This window comes from Ricinus communis, chromosome 8 (genome assembly GCF_019578655.1).
Source record: "Ricinus communis isolate WT05 ecotype wild-type chromosome 8, ASM1957865v1, whole genome shotgun sequence".
NCBI lineage: Eukaryota > Viridiplantae > Streptophyta > Magnoliopsida > Malpighiales > Euphorbiaceae > Ricinus > Ricinus communis.
Genome location: NC_063263.1, coordinates 13995979 through 14012865, shown reverse-complemented (window position 1 = coordinate 14012865; position 16887 = coordinate 13995979). Strand labels below are relative to the sequence as shown.

The 16887-nt window shown below is 31.1% G+C and overlaps 3 protein-coding genes across 4 annotated transcripts; all 3 read left to right on the top strand.

The window, feature by feature from the left end:
* The first annotated feature begins 3671 nt into the window (after positions 1-3671).
* On the top strand, positions 3672-4810 carry LOC8271914. Its single transcript, XM_002523756.4, has 2 exons — positions 3672-4448; positions 4638-4810. The coding sequence occupies exons 1-2, from the start codon at positions 4016-4018 to the stop codon at positions 4670-4672; spliced, it is 468 nt and encodes a 155-aa protein (XP_002523802.3). The 5' UTR covers positions 3672-4015; the 3' UTR covers positions 4673-4810.
* A 2869-nt stretch (positions 4811-7679) lies between these two features.
* On the top strand, positions 7680-10207 carry LOC8271917 (60S ribosomal protein L10a-2). The gene is made up of 6 exons (XM_015722175.3): positions 7680-7786; positions 7900-7946; positions 8393-8612; positions 9422-9587; positions 9685-9890; positions 9999-10207. The coding sequence occupies exons 2-6, from the start codon at positions 7942-7944 to the stop codon at positions 10050-10052; spliced, it is 651 nt and encodes a 216-aa protein (XP_015577661.1). The 5' UTR covers positions 7680-7786; positions 7900-7941; the 3' UTR covers positions 10053-10207.
* A 1995-nt stretch (positions 10208-12202) lies between these two features.
* On the top strand, positions 12203-14712 carry LOC8271919 (60S ribosomal protein L10a-2). 2 transcript variants are annotated; one of them, XM_015722174.3, is made up of 6 exons: positions 12203-12292; positions 12409-12455; positions 12907-13126; positions 13901-14066; positions 14152-14357; positions 14474-14712. In XM_015722174.3, exons 2-6 carry the CDS (start codon positions 12451-12453, stop codon positions 14525-14527), a joined length of 651 nt encoding a protein of 216 aa, XP_015577660.1. In that variant the 5' UTR covers positions 12203-12292; positions 12409-12450; the 3' UTR covers positions 14528-14712. The 2 variants fall into 2 exon arrangements, with proteins under 2 accessions (XP_015577660.1, XP_015577659.1); XM_015722173.3 differs by having other exon boundaries at positions 12206-12296.
* Positions 14713-16887: the final 2175 nt, after the last annotated feature.

Genomic DNA, 16887 nt, shown 5'->3' with positions numbered 1-16887 from the left:
ATTAATCCATTTGATAAAATTAAAAAAGAAAAAAAAGTTTTACTTTCTTTTCATCCTCTAAACCAAAAGTCTCAATTTTCAGTTGAGATTTCTGGTTAAATAAGTATACTTCCCTTCTCACATAAGTGTTTTGACTGTTAGCTTATTTATATAATAAAATAAAAAGTCTTCACATATTTCACCTTTAAATTTAACTAATTTAATTTTTTAATATTTTCAATTTATTTAATTTATAACATCTTTTAATTTTATTTTTTAATCTTTTACAACTCTGCTAATGTAATTTTGTATTTTTGATTGATTCAAATTGTATATAAATATTTAAAGGTATTTTAGAGTTTTAATGATATATTTTTATATATAATATGGTAAAAATATATGTCTTTACCTTATTTTAGTTTTCTTTTCTAAATTCAGAAAATAATGCCAAATAGGAGAATTTGAGCTAAAAATGTACTAATGGACTTTAATTGGAATGCGGCTATAAAAAGCTCGGGAATCAAACACATAAGCTATCAATAGCTTGGGCCTAGCTTAATTCATTAAGGTCCAAGAAGAGGAATTTGAGTAATTATAATGTAATTAATGGGTAATTATCCTTTAAGTTATTTTCTTTAAGTTTTTTTTTTTTTTTAGTTATTTGCTGAAAAAAGAACTCTAATAAGAAGATTTCTGTAAGGAGTACAGGTTAATTAAAACAAGAAGTTCTTTGGCTACTATGATTCTCTCTGGATAAGATTCTACTATTCTCTGCAGAAATTTATATAGTTCATCATCTTCTACATCTAGCTAGCTTTAGTTGCATTATATAGTTCATCATCTTCTACATCTAGCTAGCTTTAGTTGCATCATTCTTCAAAGAATCAAAGAAGCTTTTTGAAGATGTGGAGAAAGATGATCAATCTTCTTCATTCCTTGAAGGGCCTTTGAACTTTGAGAGAGTTTTAGTTTTTTGTTTTACGTATCTTAAGTCTTTCTATTTAATTATAATAATCGTTGGATTAAATATGTTAGACTAAGTTCTATAAGTGTTTAGTTTGACTTTTTACTTATGTATGAACCTTATATATATTGAGTCTAATGAATTATTTTTTACCTTCATATGTTCATTAGTTTCATCTATTATTATTGGTTGACTATTATATTAATTTAGTAATAATATTTGTTATGAAAATCTTTAGGTTAAAAGTATTAGAAACATCATCTTTACTTTAATCTATATTGGTATAAGAAACCTAAGTTGCATCATTAGCTTGAGTGACTTAAGAAAAAATGCACATCACTATCTCATTTGTTAGATTTGGACTTAAGGGAATTAAGAGGATTACTAAGTAAAAACTAGACTAAATACTATTTTATCATATAGTTCATATTAATCATTCTAGTTGCATATTTATTTTTTGGTTCTTTAATTTCTTTTATTAAACGTAAGATCATTCTCAAAACATTGGCTTAGAGTGTTTATATTTATTTTCAGTATTTTGTGAGATAGTTGGTCTTTATAATATATGCCCTACAATTTCCTATGAGATCGACTTCGTGGTGAGCTTGCCCGAACTATCATTCGGTTCGTACACTTGCGAGTATTAATTTAGACATATCAATTTTCATTTAAATTTTTATGATATAAGTAAAAATTAAATAATTAAAAATTGTCAAAAATTAAATTAATAAAATTCATTAGTAATGCATAACCTCAATTGAGATTTTTAGTTAGATTATGAGACATGTGCATCACATCAATGTTTGTTTATCAATGAAACCAAAATGGGCAATGTAGAATCTAGTTTTCTGTTCCGTGGCCTTAGACAAGAAGCCATGCTCCCAAGGTACAATTTTATACTTTTTTCAACTCAAATATTATTTTATTTTAATTTAGAATTTCATGTACAACAAAAATCACATACCTAAAATGGAACTTTGTATAATATAAGACATGACCCTTATTACCATGGATGGAAGATCAATAATTATTACTAAATGGAAAATGAGGTGGAGGACATGTCGTACTGGAACATATTCATTACAGGAATTAATAAATTTCGTGTAGGATATGCAATCTTCTATGTTTTCTTAATGAATATTTTCTTTTGCATTAGATTTAAATGAATGTTTAACAGTTTATTTCACTCTCTCTATAATAAATGTTGCACCCTTCACACCCATATGATTTTCTGTCATTTTAATGAAAAGAAAAAAGAAATTCATTTCTCTCAATTTTTTAGACCAGTGGGAAATATGTTAAACTAACCCAATTTATATATTTATACCAAAATACTCTTTCAATAATTTGAAAGGATGCGCTATTTAAGAACGTGTAGGTGAAATAGTAAGAGTTTTGCGTAATTTTATTAAAATTTTGAATTCGACTCTTGAGCACTGAATACTTATAAACACTACTTTAGACTTTAATTATATATTAAAGAATACAATTTTATGATTTTAAATAAGTAAAAGAAAAAGAGTAATTTTTCTTTTAACGGGAAAAAATAAGCGATTAATAATAGCAATTTTTGCAGAGCAGAACTATCATTATAGGCTCTCATTCTTTTTAGAGTGTTCGTAGAACTATAATTAATTTGAGACAAAGCTCAAATCAGTCGCTCCAGCATCAATTTTGAAATTAAATATGAAAAATTCAACAAAAATGTGATTTGGATATTGTTATCGAAGACGCAAAAGAATACATTAAATCGTAATTACGCCAAAAGAAATATCTAAAATCTTGATTCACACAATGTCCACATCTTTTGCCTCTGAAAATGAATTCCTGAAGAGCTCATCCTTTTCATATTCTCCCAATCAAATCCACCAACCCCACCCAAACCAAAGCTATTATTATTCTACTAAGAACTGAAAAAGAAAAGAGAAATATCTACTGTTTCAAAATTTCTGTTTAAGCCACACAAAATTGGCACCATCTTCAGCATTGAGACGTAGAGATGTCATGTACCATACAAACCAAACAGTACTGACGTGTAATAAAGCCTGCCCACTCGTTCCCTTTCCCCTTCTTTTTTCTTTCTTTTTCTCTCAGAAAATAACTCTTTCACTGCAGATGATCTGCCATCTTTGTCTGTCTGTGAGAATTGGATTAGTTTTTAGTATGAATCTCTTTATTAGGACCAAAATTAGAGCTGAATTTTAGCTGATTTTGGACTTACCGCCTCCATTACAGAGCCTGCATTACTGAATTTTTTACATTCTATAAGATCAACTGAGTCTTTTATTGAAGATATCTTTTATAAAAATTAATACAATAAAACTTATAATTTTATTCTAACAAATAAAATTAAATAGATAATAAATATTAAATTAATTTACAAGCTTAACGATCCAAATCTTTTCTACTATAATTTTAGCTCGTGTAGTAAACAAGTCTAAATAAACTTTTATTGAATATAGCTATAAATAGCTTATTAGCATCCGATCCATTTGCAATTCTATGTTTTACTATCATTTATCAATATTAGTGAGGATTTATCACTTCTACAGTGAGTGTAAAAGAATAACTGTCGTAGAATATGTAATGTATAGTCTTCAAGAAGCTTAGGAAAAAGCAGTTTTTAAATGACCATTGGAAGAAAAAAAATGATCTATTGGAAATCTTGAACTATATAAACCCTTTTTTTTTTTCTTCTCACTTCCAAGTTTTAAGTTGATTTCTCAATAGACTTTGATTAATTAGTTATACCCTTTTAGTAAAACAATCTGATCATATCACAGTCCATTGTTAGATGCATCATGTTAATGATTGGTAAAGGGATTTTGGAAAATTCGCAAAAGAAAAAAAAAAAAAAAAAGCTTTAACCAGAGATTCTTACTTATCAACTATAAACTAGTCTTATATATGAGTTAAATTCTATAATTAATTATTATATGATATATCCTTTTTTTTAATATTTGATATTGACAGTCTTTCCTTTCTTGCATCATTGAGGGCTAAAAAGAATATGGAGGGTAGCCATTATTTCTCAACCATGAAAGCAAAACACACACCAATAGTATTGCTACTATGAACCACACAAACTCTTCCATGAGATCCAGCCACCAGATTCTTGCATTTTCCTCATCAGAAACAAACAAATCATCCTCGTCATCATCAGGAATGTTGTCTGCTAGAGAAGGTCATGGTAATGAAGCCAATGAAAATAATAATAATTTTATTATTATTAATAAAAGTGAGAAAGATCATCGTGATCATGAGGTTCTGGTGGAAAAGAAGGATTGTGGACGTGAAAGACTAAAGAAGCACAGAGAAGAGGTGGCTGGTCAGGTTTTGATTCCTGATACCTGGGGACAAGAAGATTTGCTTAAGGACTGGATTGATTGTTCTTCTTTTGACAAGTCGTTGGCTCCTGATGGTATTGCATCAGCCCGTCAAGCTCTTGTTGCTGCATCAGCTTCTCATCATCATCATCATCAACAACAACGATTAAGGATAGGAAGTAGGTGTTGAATTAATTTCACCCTTTTCTTTTTCTTTTTTCTTCTTCGAATATTATATATAGCTTCCTGTTTATATACAGTTCTAGTAATTTATATATATATATATATATATATGCATATGACAGATAAAAAGTGGAGAACATATATATATATATGTGTGTATAGTTGCTAATGCTTCTCATTGGCAGGTTCAGCTGGCTGGAACCAGTCTTGTAAGAGATAGTTTGTTGCCTTTTTCATTTGATCATGAACATGATGATGAAACTGGGTATATATGATTATTTCATGATATGTGTATGAGCAAATTCAAGACTTATAACATGTTTGTTCTATTAATTTTATTTAGCCAGTGTTTTTCTCTTGTGATCTGTATATATGAAGTTTATATATCATATTTATTGTTCACACACATTCAAAAGTAAGATTTTGATGATACACTATATAGATAGACATTCACTTAAAACATATTGCACTTAGATTACAACATACAATCATATGTATATATATATATATATATATATATGATTTTGATGACTGGGGATAGTTATACATGCACCCAGAAAAAGAATTGTAGAGATTGTATAGAAGAAAGTAGATTTTTCAGTTTAGGTGTATGACAAAGTTAAGCCTTGTATGAAAAGAGATCTTTAAAATCCATGAAATTGGTGAAAACTTATAGATTGTGAAAATTTAGGTTTTTATAAGCTCTTAATTCCATGAATTTAATGCACTATGTTTTGGTACGCATATCCAACAAATAGGTTTTAAAAATATTGTAGAACCGAAAAGAAAAACAATTTCGATAGAAGATTTCATAAAATTAATTTTTTGTTTATACTCGGTGTATTTTTCTAAATGTAAATTATAGAATTGTATAAACGATATTTTAGATTGACATATATTCATTAGTTTTAAATGATAAAGTATGTATCGATAATCCAATATCAAATTCTAAAACATTCATACATAGACGTTGCTCTCTTATTAGTTGTGGCAAATATGCTAATCCTAAGTAAGAATCTCTCATCTACACAAAAAAAAAAAAAAGCCTTTCGGGTTTTAAATTGATAGGAAATTTTTACTCATCTTTTATATTAACTGAATAATAAATTTTGACAATCCTTTCGTATTTGTATCTAATGTTTTTGCAACTTTAGTGTCCGTAACCAAGTCTCCATAATCTCCAAGATTTCCCAACCTTGGAAATTGTTAGAAATATAAAGTCTTAGCTAATATTTTAAATTTCTAATATGAAATTTCTTTCATATTAGCATCAAAACTTATAAATTGAACTGTCTATATATTTTCAATTATTTATGCAAATTGATTTAATATTTTGTTATATATATATATATATATATTAAATTATCTGACTTTCTAGTTTGAGATGCACCCAAGAGCATAGATATGTCCACAACAAAAGATAATGACAAAATAAATAAGAAAATAAATAAAGACTATCACGTTCCCACCAACTTCAACACCGATAACGACATCCAACGTATGTTTTGTTGTATGGGTACTTGTATGTACTGTATCACTACTTCATCAACCAAGCTCTGCCTATATGTACACTATTTTTACATGTGTATTATACTAATGCTACTAGTAATATTTAAATAATAATTTATTGATAGAGTAATTTTCTCATAGTAGAAAAGATTAAAAAAGAATACGTTAAATTTGAATTTTAGATTACAAAAATGGATATTTAGTCGTAGAAATAAAATTATTTAAGAGTTTTATATTGAATTCAAATTTTATTTGTTGTTGTTGAGAAATACATATAAATTTTAAATATTTTTTATAGTTAAATTTATATAGAAAATTGAATAATTCATATACTTAATGAATTTGAGAAATTATTAACTATTAGAAATATTAACCTATTAAGTGTATATATCATGATCGAAAATATTACGTTTTACTAATATTGGTAAGGTGAAACTACTTAATGAAAATACCAATTTCTAGCTTTGATTTTTCCATGGGTCGAATGCCCACCAAGGCAAACACTATTTGACTGCCGAAATCGAGTCTGACTCAATGATATAGGAAGAATAATTAAGTGGCTTCTAGGATAGCAATAGCTTCAAAGGGTTGCTTGAGCAGTAGCAGGAGAGTTGGTAGAGCCTCCATATGAAGTTGCACACTTTTGGCTGTGTGTTGCAGCTTCCTGATGGACCTCCATGATGAGCTTCCTGATGAGCTTGGCCCTTCATGATCAAAGGCAGCATGTTGCTTTAGCCTCCTGTAATCCAAGATTGGCAATTGGGCGTTATTCATGTATTATGAACATTATAGAAACTACACACTTATTCATGTAGTTTCTATAACTTCAAATAAATGTTGCATAATTAAGTTTGTGAGATATTGAAGGTTTCTATAACGTACCAATTCAGGTATAGCTGGATTAGCAAGAGTTTTTGCTCTTTGAGGTTGAGATTTTAGGGTTCAAGATTTTCTTCTGCCTCTTGTGGAGCTAATTTTTTTTATTCTTTTAATACTAACAATTAACATAAACAAATCATATTTTTAATTTTTATGGGTCACATAAAATGAGACAATTAATTTTATATAATTTTCAATTCTTATATGTTTTTAACTAGTTAAGATTTACTTTGATATTTATTTTTTAAAATTTAACTTATAAATAATATAATATCATATTTCCGTTTTCATAAAAATGAGATTTCGATTTCAGTTTCAGTGTGATGAAAACAAAACAATTTCGAACGAGAATTATATTTTAATTCTATATTGAACTAAAAAGGATGAATAAAATTCCATTTAAATTTTGAATCCAATTTAATAATTTAAACTAAACCAGCTCTACACATTAACATCTAATAAAAAATTATTTAGAAAAGCAAACTTGTTAAACAATGTTAGTATAGCAAAAACAATTTCTTTTTCATCAATTCATGTTTTAACCTAATAATAAAATTGAAATTATTCTTTTACATACACCGACACTAGACTATTTTATTTACGTGCATATTATTCCATAATACATAGAATTTCAGTGTCTCGCATCGTTAAAGCAATTAAAAAATTAAAATGTTTTAGAAAATTCAACAATAAACCTCAGAATCGTTAAAGCAATTAAAAAATTAAAATAATATTAGAAAATTCAAAATAGGCTTTTATTTTACTTGATTTAAAATTTTCAATAAAAATTAAAGCCCAATGAAAAGCCCACAAAAGGTACAACTGAATCTACTCGGCCCAAAACCCAAAAATAAAGTAAAAAGAAAAAGGAGAAAGCTAGGGTTTATGACAGAACGGCTTGTATAAGTAAATCGGCCTAGCCGGACCATTTCTAGGGTTTCTTTTGGTGGGTACTCTCTCTTTCTTTCTCTCATCCTTCTCAATCGATTCTTTATTTCCCTGAAAATCTCTTGGATTCTTGTATCTCATCGCTTTATTTTTATTCTTTTGTTCTTACAGAGCAATAAACCTCTAAAGACTGTTTCTTTAAAGCTTCCAGTCATGAGGTATTCGCATTAAGATCTGACCTGTTTTTTGTTAGCTTTCTTGTTTATCATTTCATTTGCTATTGTATTTGCTGAGTTGTTAGTGATAAGTTAATTGCAATACTGTCGTGGTAATCTAGTAAATTTAGTGTATTTACATAAATTCTATAATTGCATCTCACCAAAACCTCGGTGTTGCTTTTCTGATTCGTAGAGTTTAGCTTGTGCTTAATGTATTGAGTCTTGTGATTTTGTATCCAAATGTATATGGGTCTTTTACAATTAAAGGTTACTGAAATAGTGCAATTTTCTCTCTAAAAATTCATTCCTTTAGTATGATTCAAATTTCCGTTTAAAGTAATCATGTCATTCATGGCCTATGATATGGTTAGAGGAAGGTGTGAGAGCTCTCTTTAGTGTGTATTTATTTTTTATCTGGAACTGGAATATTTTCATATCTTTTGCAGTAAGCTTCAGAGTGAGGCGTTGAGAGAGGCAATCACTACTATTATGACGGCTTCCAAGGAGAAGAAGCGTAAGTTTACTGAGACTATTGAGCTCCAGATTGGGCTCAAGAATTATGATCCGCAAAAGGACAAACGTTTCAGTGGTTCTGTGAAGTTGCCACATATCCCCCGCCCTAAGATGAAGATTTGTATGCTTGGAGATGCTCAGCACGTTGAGGAGGTATTTTAATGCTGTCCTTATTTCTAGAGCTTTTTATTGATGTCGTTTTTGTTTCTGTAACTCACATTTTGTATTTTCAATTTTGATTTTAAATTAACTCTAGTAGTATGGCCCTCAGTTTTAGGGAAATGTATTCTTACTTTGAGGGTAGCAGTTTTTGGTGTTCTTCTGGTCCCGAGCACTGAATTGGGTATTGGACATCAGTGTAAAATTTTATCTTGATCTAATATTTCTCTTGCTCCCTAGGCAACTTTTATATTATGCTAATTTCTTTTATCTAATTCTTATGTTGTGAAGGACCATGCCAAATTTGTTTCTTCTCTACTTTGGTTTTGTATATTATTGCAAGTTGTTCCATTACTTTCTTTTCATCTTTTCTTGGTGATATGCAGCACTGTGCTGTAGGTTAATGAGCTTGTATGATTTCTGCTTTCTATTACAGCATTTTGGCCGTACCTTTTGATTATTTAAGCATGTCAAATTTTTATTTTAAGATCTGTATTTATATGGGACATTCCTTTGTGTTCACTATCAATGTTTTCTTATGTATTCACTATCAATGTTTTCTTATGTATTCACTATCAATGTTATCTTATGTGAATAACCTAGTGATCATGTTCCACTCTGGATGTCTTGAGCATGCTATGTTTATTTGGTTTGGTTACTCTAGGACGATTTTGTTATTTGTCATTGAAGTGCAGGAATGATATGTGACTTTGGATATGAATGCATTATTTTTAGTTAGGAGCTGCTGGCTTTCCTTGGAGTTTGAACAATGATTTAAAGTTATTGCCTTTTTTTTGGGGCAGGCTGAGGCAATAGGTCTCCAATGGATGGATGTCGAAGCTTTGAAGAAGCTGAATAAGAATAAGAAGCTTGTTAAGAAGCTTGCGAAGCAGTACCATGCCTTCTTGGCGTCGGAATCTGTCATCAAGCAGATTCCTCGTCTTTTGGGCCCTGGGCTGAACAAGGCAGGCAAGTAACTTAGGAGCTTTGATGTTTAGAATGTTTGATGGCTCTCTCTATTTGTATTATTGGCTTACAGCGTTGACTCACTTGTTTGGAAATGCAGGGAAATTCCCTACCCTTGTGAATCACCAAGAATCGCTGGAGTCTAAAGTGAATGAAACCAAAGCAACAGTGAAGTTCCAATTGAAGAAAGTGCTTTGCATGGGAGTGGCTGTTGGCAACTGCTCTATGGAGGAGAAGCAGGTGTTCCAAAACGTTCAGATGTCTGTCAACTTTCTTGTCAGTTTGCTAAAAAAGAACTGGCAAAATGTGAGTGCTAAATGACTCGTTTTTTTTTGGGGGTCTAGATACATGTATGAGATCAGTAAAATGTGTTGAAGCATCTCTGATTTGTTCTGTTTTTGTTATGGAAATCAGGTGAAGTGTCTTAACCTGAAGACCACCATGGGAAGCCCACAGCGCGTATTTTAAGGAGATCTTCAGTTCGTCTTTTGGACTTGTTTTTCTTGAATACTTATATAACAGTTTTGTTTTTATATAACAGATCGTACAAAATTTATAGAATTTTTCCTTGGCTTTTATTTTAACTGAATAATAAATTAACAAAATCCAGAAATTCTTCTAAATCCTTTTTGTATTTATGACTGCATAATCACTACCTAATGTTTTTGCAACATTAGTGTTCGTAACCAAGTATTAATCTCCAACATTCCTTTGTTTTGATTCCAATCAGGAGATGTTTTAAATAAAAATTATTTCTTAAAAGTCTTAGTTAATAGCTTAAATTTTTAGTTTTTGAAATTTTCTTTGATATTAGCATCAGAACATTAAAAAGGTCTATATTTTCAGTCATCTGATACCCACATCTTATTAATTTAAGTATAGCATAAAATGAGATAGTTATGTATTTATGTATAATATAAATCTATTAGAAATTCATATACAAAGAAGTATGATTTTATAGATTAGAATAAGTCAAAAGCATTATAGTAATTAGATGTTATCATTTGTCTATTTAACCAATAATGGTATCTCTTTTATTCTTGAAAAATTAATTAATATGACTAGGCTTAAAGATCATTGATATATTATATTATAAGATGCATTGCATCAGCGTAGATATACGCATAAATAAGCAAATAAATTAAGACTCTGACGTTCCCATCAACTTATTGAAATGGGGTAATTTCCTTGTAGCATAGAAGATTAAAATGAATATATCTAGTTGTAGAAACAAGGCTATTTAAGAGTTTTAGATCAAATTTCAATTTTTTATATTGCTCCTCATTGTAAGATGATTTTGAATATTTCAGATATTTTTTTATAGTTGAATTTATATGACAATCGAATTTTCAATGATTCATGTGCTTAGTAAATTAATGAATTATTAAACACTAGAAACTTTAATTTGTTAAATTAGTAAAATATATAATAACACATGAAGTCCTACTATAAGCCCAAAAAATATATTCATAAAATAGTTAGATAGTTTTAGTAAATTTTATATTATATACGTTATTAATTTTTTTTAAAATTATAATTTTTATAATAATAATAATATATATGCATAACGCGTATAAAAAGAAATACTACTTATATATATACTATGATAAAATATTGGAATTTGTGCCTTGCCAATTTTTTAAAATATTTTTTTCGATCAGAATCAGAATCACCTCTTTTTTATTAGAATTTCATAATTACATTCTCAAATTCCATTTGCATATGATATAAATCCTTACCATTTAAATTTTTGATGTTTTTTGTTCCCCAAGTATTGGAGTATTATATCCTTATACATATAAGATTGACTTTTCTTAGTCTCTTCTTTTCATGCTTTTCATAACAATAAGCTCTTTTAAACATACATAAAACTCATTCAAAAATCTAATAATTTCTTTCTTTTGTTTTTGGTCAAAGTGAAAATCTTCACAAACATGTGACGACCATCTATAATTAGGCATGTGTTTCTTCTGGTATATTTTTGATATAAACCTTGGGCTTTTCCTGAGGACTCTAAAGTCGCGTTTACCTTGATGACAAACAATCTATCCCCCTGCTCTGAGAGGTCTCTTGAAACTAATTGAAAGAGACGTATAGCAGGAGAATGGTCTTTGTGGGATTTCTTTTAAGGCATTACCCGGACTGATCGCCTCCTCTGGCATAGTAACTAGAGACAGACACAATAGCCCAGTGGGTTGAATCCCCACCAAAGCAAACACTACCGACTGCAGACTCAATGATACAGGAAGAACAATTAAGAGTCAAAGCTGTATTAATAGCTTACAGGATAGTAATAGCTCAAATAATCTAATTACATCAAATCTAAAACAAGAAGGTCATGAAGATATTCATCCTCAATAAAAACTATAGGAATGAGAATGGAGAAACCAAAACCATGACAAATTTCAGTGTTTCCATGAAATATATTATATATAATTTTAAATTTTTAAAAAATAAATCTTAAAATCGTTTAAGCAATTACAAAAATTAAATAATATCAGAAATGGGCTTTCGTTTTGATCCATTTAAATGAATAAGATTCAGAGCCCACAGAAGAGCCCATAAAAGCTACAAACTCACGCTGAATCTACCCGGCCCAATATTCAATAATAAAGAAAAAGAAAAAGGAGAAAGCTAGGGTTTATTGGAGCACCACCTATATAAATAGATAGGCTTAGCCGCACCGTTTCCTTGTTGCTAGGGTTTTGGTGGGTACTGTCTCGCTTTCTTTCTCTCCTCCCTCTCACTCGATTCTGTATTTCCTGGAAAATTTCTTTGATTCTTGTAATCTTATCGCTCTATTATTGTTCTTTTGTTCTTACAGGGCTATAAACTTCTCAAGACTGTTTCTTTCAAGCTTCAAGTCATGAGGTATTCGCATAAAGATCTGACCTTTTTGTCTTGTAGATTTCTTGTTTGTGATTTCATTTGTTATTCTATTTTCGGAGTTGTTAATGACAAGTTAATTGCAATGCTGCCATTAAAATCTCGTAATTTTTGTATATTTGCATAAATTGTATATTTGCTCTCACTAAAACCTCAGTGTTTATTGGATTTGTAGAGTTTTAGATTGTGCTTAATGTTTGAGCCTTGTGTTTTTGTATCCAAATGGATTTGGGTTTCTGTTATTTAGTAAACAATTAAAGGTTACAGGAATAGTGCAATTTTCTCTCTAAGGCGTGCTTTAGTGTGATTCAAATGTCCGTTTAAGTATTTATGTGATTAATGGCCTACGTTATGGTTAGAGGAAGGTTTGAGAGTTCTCTTCAGTGTGTAATTCTTTTGATCTGGAACTGGAACATTTTCGTTTCTTGTTTTGCAGTAAGCTTCAGAGTGAGGCGTTGAGAGAGGCAATCACTACTATTATGGCTGCTTCCAAGGAGAAGAAGCGTAAGTTTACTGAGACTATTGAGCTCCAGATTGGGCTCAAGAACTATGATCCTCAAAAGGACAAACGTTTCAGTGGTTCTGTGAAGTTGCCACATATCCCCCGCCCTAAAATGAAAATTTGTATGCTTGGAGATGCTCAGCACGTTGAGGAGGTATTTTTCTGGTGTCCTTATTACTAGAGCTTTTTATCGATGTCGTTTTTGTTTCTGCAACATCCACATTTTGGATTCTCAATTTTGATTTTAAATAAACTCTAGTAGTATGGCCCCTAGTTTTAGGTAAATATATCCGTTCTTTTAGGGTAACAGTTTTTGGTTTTCTGGTCCCGAACATTGAATTGGGTTTTGGACATCAATGTTAAATTTTATCTTGAGCTAATATTTCTCTTGCTCCCTTGGCAACTCTTATGTTACTCTGATTTCTTTGATCTAATTCTTATGTTATGAAGGACCATGTCAAATTTGCCTCTGTTCTACTTTGGTTTTGCATATTATTGCAAGTTGTTCTATTTTTTTGCTTTTCATCTTTTCTTGGTGATATGCAGCACTGTGCTGTCCATTTGATAGTTTTATAGGTTAATGGGCTTATATGATCTTTTAATTTTTATTACAGTAATTTGGCCATACCATTTGATTATCTAATCATGTCAAATTTTTAATCTGCTGTATTTATATGGGTGACTCCTTTGTATTTACTATCAATGTTATCTTATGTAAATAACTGGGTGATCATGTTCCACTCTTGATGTCTTGAGCATGCTATGTTTATTTGGTCTAGTTACTCTACAATTTTGTTATTCGTCATTGTAGTGCAGGAATGTTAAAAGTGATTTTGGATATGATTGCTTTTGTTTGAGATAGGAGGTGCTGGAATTCATTGGAGTTTGAACAATGATTTTAAGCTTGTTGCTTAATTTTTTTGGGCAGGCCGAGGCAATAGGTCTCCAATGGATGGATGTCGAAGCTTTGAAGAAATTGAATAAGAATAAGAAGCTTGTTAAGAAGCTTGCAAAGCAGTACCATGCTTTCTTGGCTTCGGAATCTGTCATCAAGCAGATTCCTCGCCTTTTGGGCCCTGGTTTGAACAAGGCAGGCAAGTAGCTTAGCTTAAATATTTGATGGCTTTCTCTATTTGTATTATTTTCTTACGGTGTTGTCTCATTTGTTTGGAAATTCAGGAAAATTCCCTACCCTTGTGACTCACCAAGAATCTCTGGAGTCCAAAGTGAATGAAACCAAAGCAACAGTGAAGTTCCAATTGAAGAAAGTGCTTTGCATGGGAGTGGCTGTTGGCAACTGCTCTATGGAGGAGAAGCAGGTGTTCCAAAACGTTCAGATGTCTGTCAACTTTCTTGTCAGTTTGTTAAAAAAGAACTGGCAAAATGTGAGTGCTAAATGACTTCTCTTTTCTTTTTATTTTGTTTACATATATGTATATAATGAATAATGTGTTGAATAAACATAAAAATCTCTGATTTGTTTTTCTGTAATGGAAATCAGGTGAAATGTCTCAACCTCAAGACCACCATGGGAACTCCGCAGAGAATCTTTTAAGGAGATTCTCAGTTTGCTTTTGTACTTGTTTTTCTTGATACTTATATAACGGTTTTGTTTTTTGTATTGAATGTTCAAGCTATCAGTTCAGATCCGTTTTGTTTTATTTTTGAATTTGCTAGTAACATTAGTTGTAATGTTAAACATGAGTTTCTTTTTAATGCCACCTCATATTGCACTGGTTATTTCAACTCTCCTCCGCAACCTTAGTGTGGAAAATATGTTCTTTTCCTAAAGCAATAGTTGCATCCGGTGCATGTGTGGGCAAGTCAGATTTAGTAAGTTCTGATAATTGGTAATTTTTGCTGTTGCAGATGAGTTTTCACTTCTCATTTTCATTTTGAAGAAAGTTATGATTTTTAGGAGCCTTTGGATGTTACTCGTTTAATAAAAACTGTAGTTTCTTTGTCGGACTTCACTTTGCTTGAGAACCAGCATAAGGAAATGTGATACTCAGTGTTCTACATCTTTCACTATTCTACTTATAAGTTCGTACACTATGTTAGTCCCCGCAGTTAGCTCTTCTTCTGCCAACCTTGTAGTTGAGCTAAACTTGATGTTGCCTCTTATTTTTCCTTTGCCATCATCTTTGGACGTTTGTATGCCAACATGGATGAACTTTGTATCGTATGTTTTCTGGAGTTCTAAAGAAAAGTTAGCACGACCTCTTAGCCCCTTATGAATAAATTTTGTACCGGTCATCCCTGTCCCTTTGGAATCTGTATAGTCCAAAGAATTGTAGGTGGCAGGCAATTACATTGCACAGCAAAACCCAACTGCATTTTATTTGACTAGTTTAAGAAAGGTTCTCATTTGAGTGGTTACTTTATGCGCTACTCTGGCTTTTCAACGACAATATGAGTGTCTGAGCCAGTGGGCGATGGCAGTCTTTGTGAAAATCACCTTAAGCATCTAAAAGGTTTTTGCAGTTTCCAAGCTCTTAACACTTGTTACAATTTTTGCTAACTGGGTTGGCTTGGTTTTCCATACTCATCTTTTAAGTTGTTCATAATCTATCATATGGTTCCTTAGTTGAAAATGACTCGTGTTGAGCTTGTATAAACAACTTGGCCGTTTAGTTTACTGTTATGCCTAGCATTAGCCATTTATATTCATGTTATGCCTAATTCAGAGGAAAAAAAGGAAGTCACAAGCATAAATCTTGTTGATCAATTGAATTGAATCATAGAGTAGCCAGCACCAAATCTTGAACCCTCTTTCCTTGATCTTAAAAGTCCCGTTGAAAGAAAGCAGAAACAAGTGCTAAAAAAGAAGTCCTTAAATTATGAATTAGAATTTTAAATACTACATACCTGAAGAATGAAATCGAACCTCTGATTCATGGAGTTTTTGTATAAAGAATTGTAATGAAGGTAAGGGCAGTAAACACTTTTAGCACATATGTTTTTCTAAGTAGCACAGACATCACAAGTGATGCTGTTGGTATGTGCATGTCAGAAGAGGTCTGCACTTATGTTTAACATGATCATTCTGCTGATTCAACAGTAGATGGCTGCCACAGTCCTTCGGTCTATTGATGGAAAGATAGCAATTGCTAATGCCAAATGATTGGCGGTCGCAGTTCTGAGCTAGACATGTTTTATTTAAAGACTGTTTCCATTAGTTGATTCACTCTTTCTCTAGCTTCAAATCTTCACTCTCTGCATGTTTTATATCAGTGAGTTCATCTTCACTACCACAGGAGAGCCATGGATTTAGCCGCTAAGTTCTACTTCCTTAAGCAATGATGACAACCCTTTTGCATAAATAAGAAAAAGAAAGGGTGAAAGAGGGTCTCCTTGTTGGAGCCTTCTAGAGGGGATAAGAGTACCTTTAGCTTTATCATTTATAAGAAAAAAAATATGAAACTAAAGTAATACAAGCCATGATTTTAGAAATTCAATTTGAGGAAAAACCAAGCTTACCTATGATACGAACCACAAAAATCCATTTGACACGATCATAGGTTTTACATATCCAACATAAGTGTCATTTCGTGTTTCTTTTCTCTTTTCCATTTCTTGAGGCTGTGAATACACTCAAACCACTAAGTGCAATATCAGTAATCAGTCTGTTGACTAAGAAAGCAGTTTGATTTTCTGAAATCACATTGGGCGGGAGTTTTGCGAAGCCTATTAGAATGAACTTCGACAATGATCTTATATAGAATATTGCAAAGGCTAATAGGTCGAAAACCAGTCACCTTATTTGTATTTTTGATTTCGAAATCAATTTGATGAGAGTGGAATTTATATAAACAGAACCTTCTCCACGATTAAGAACATTCATACATGCTACCGCAATGCCATCTAAACAGATTCAAGAAAATTTGGATAAAGCAAGGAGACATCTTTTCCTGG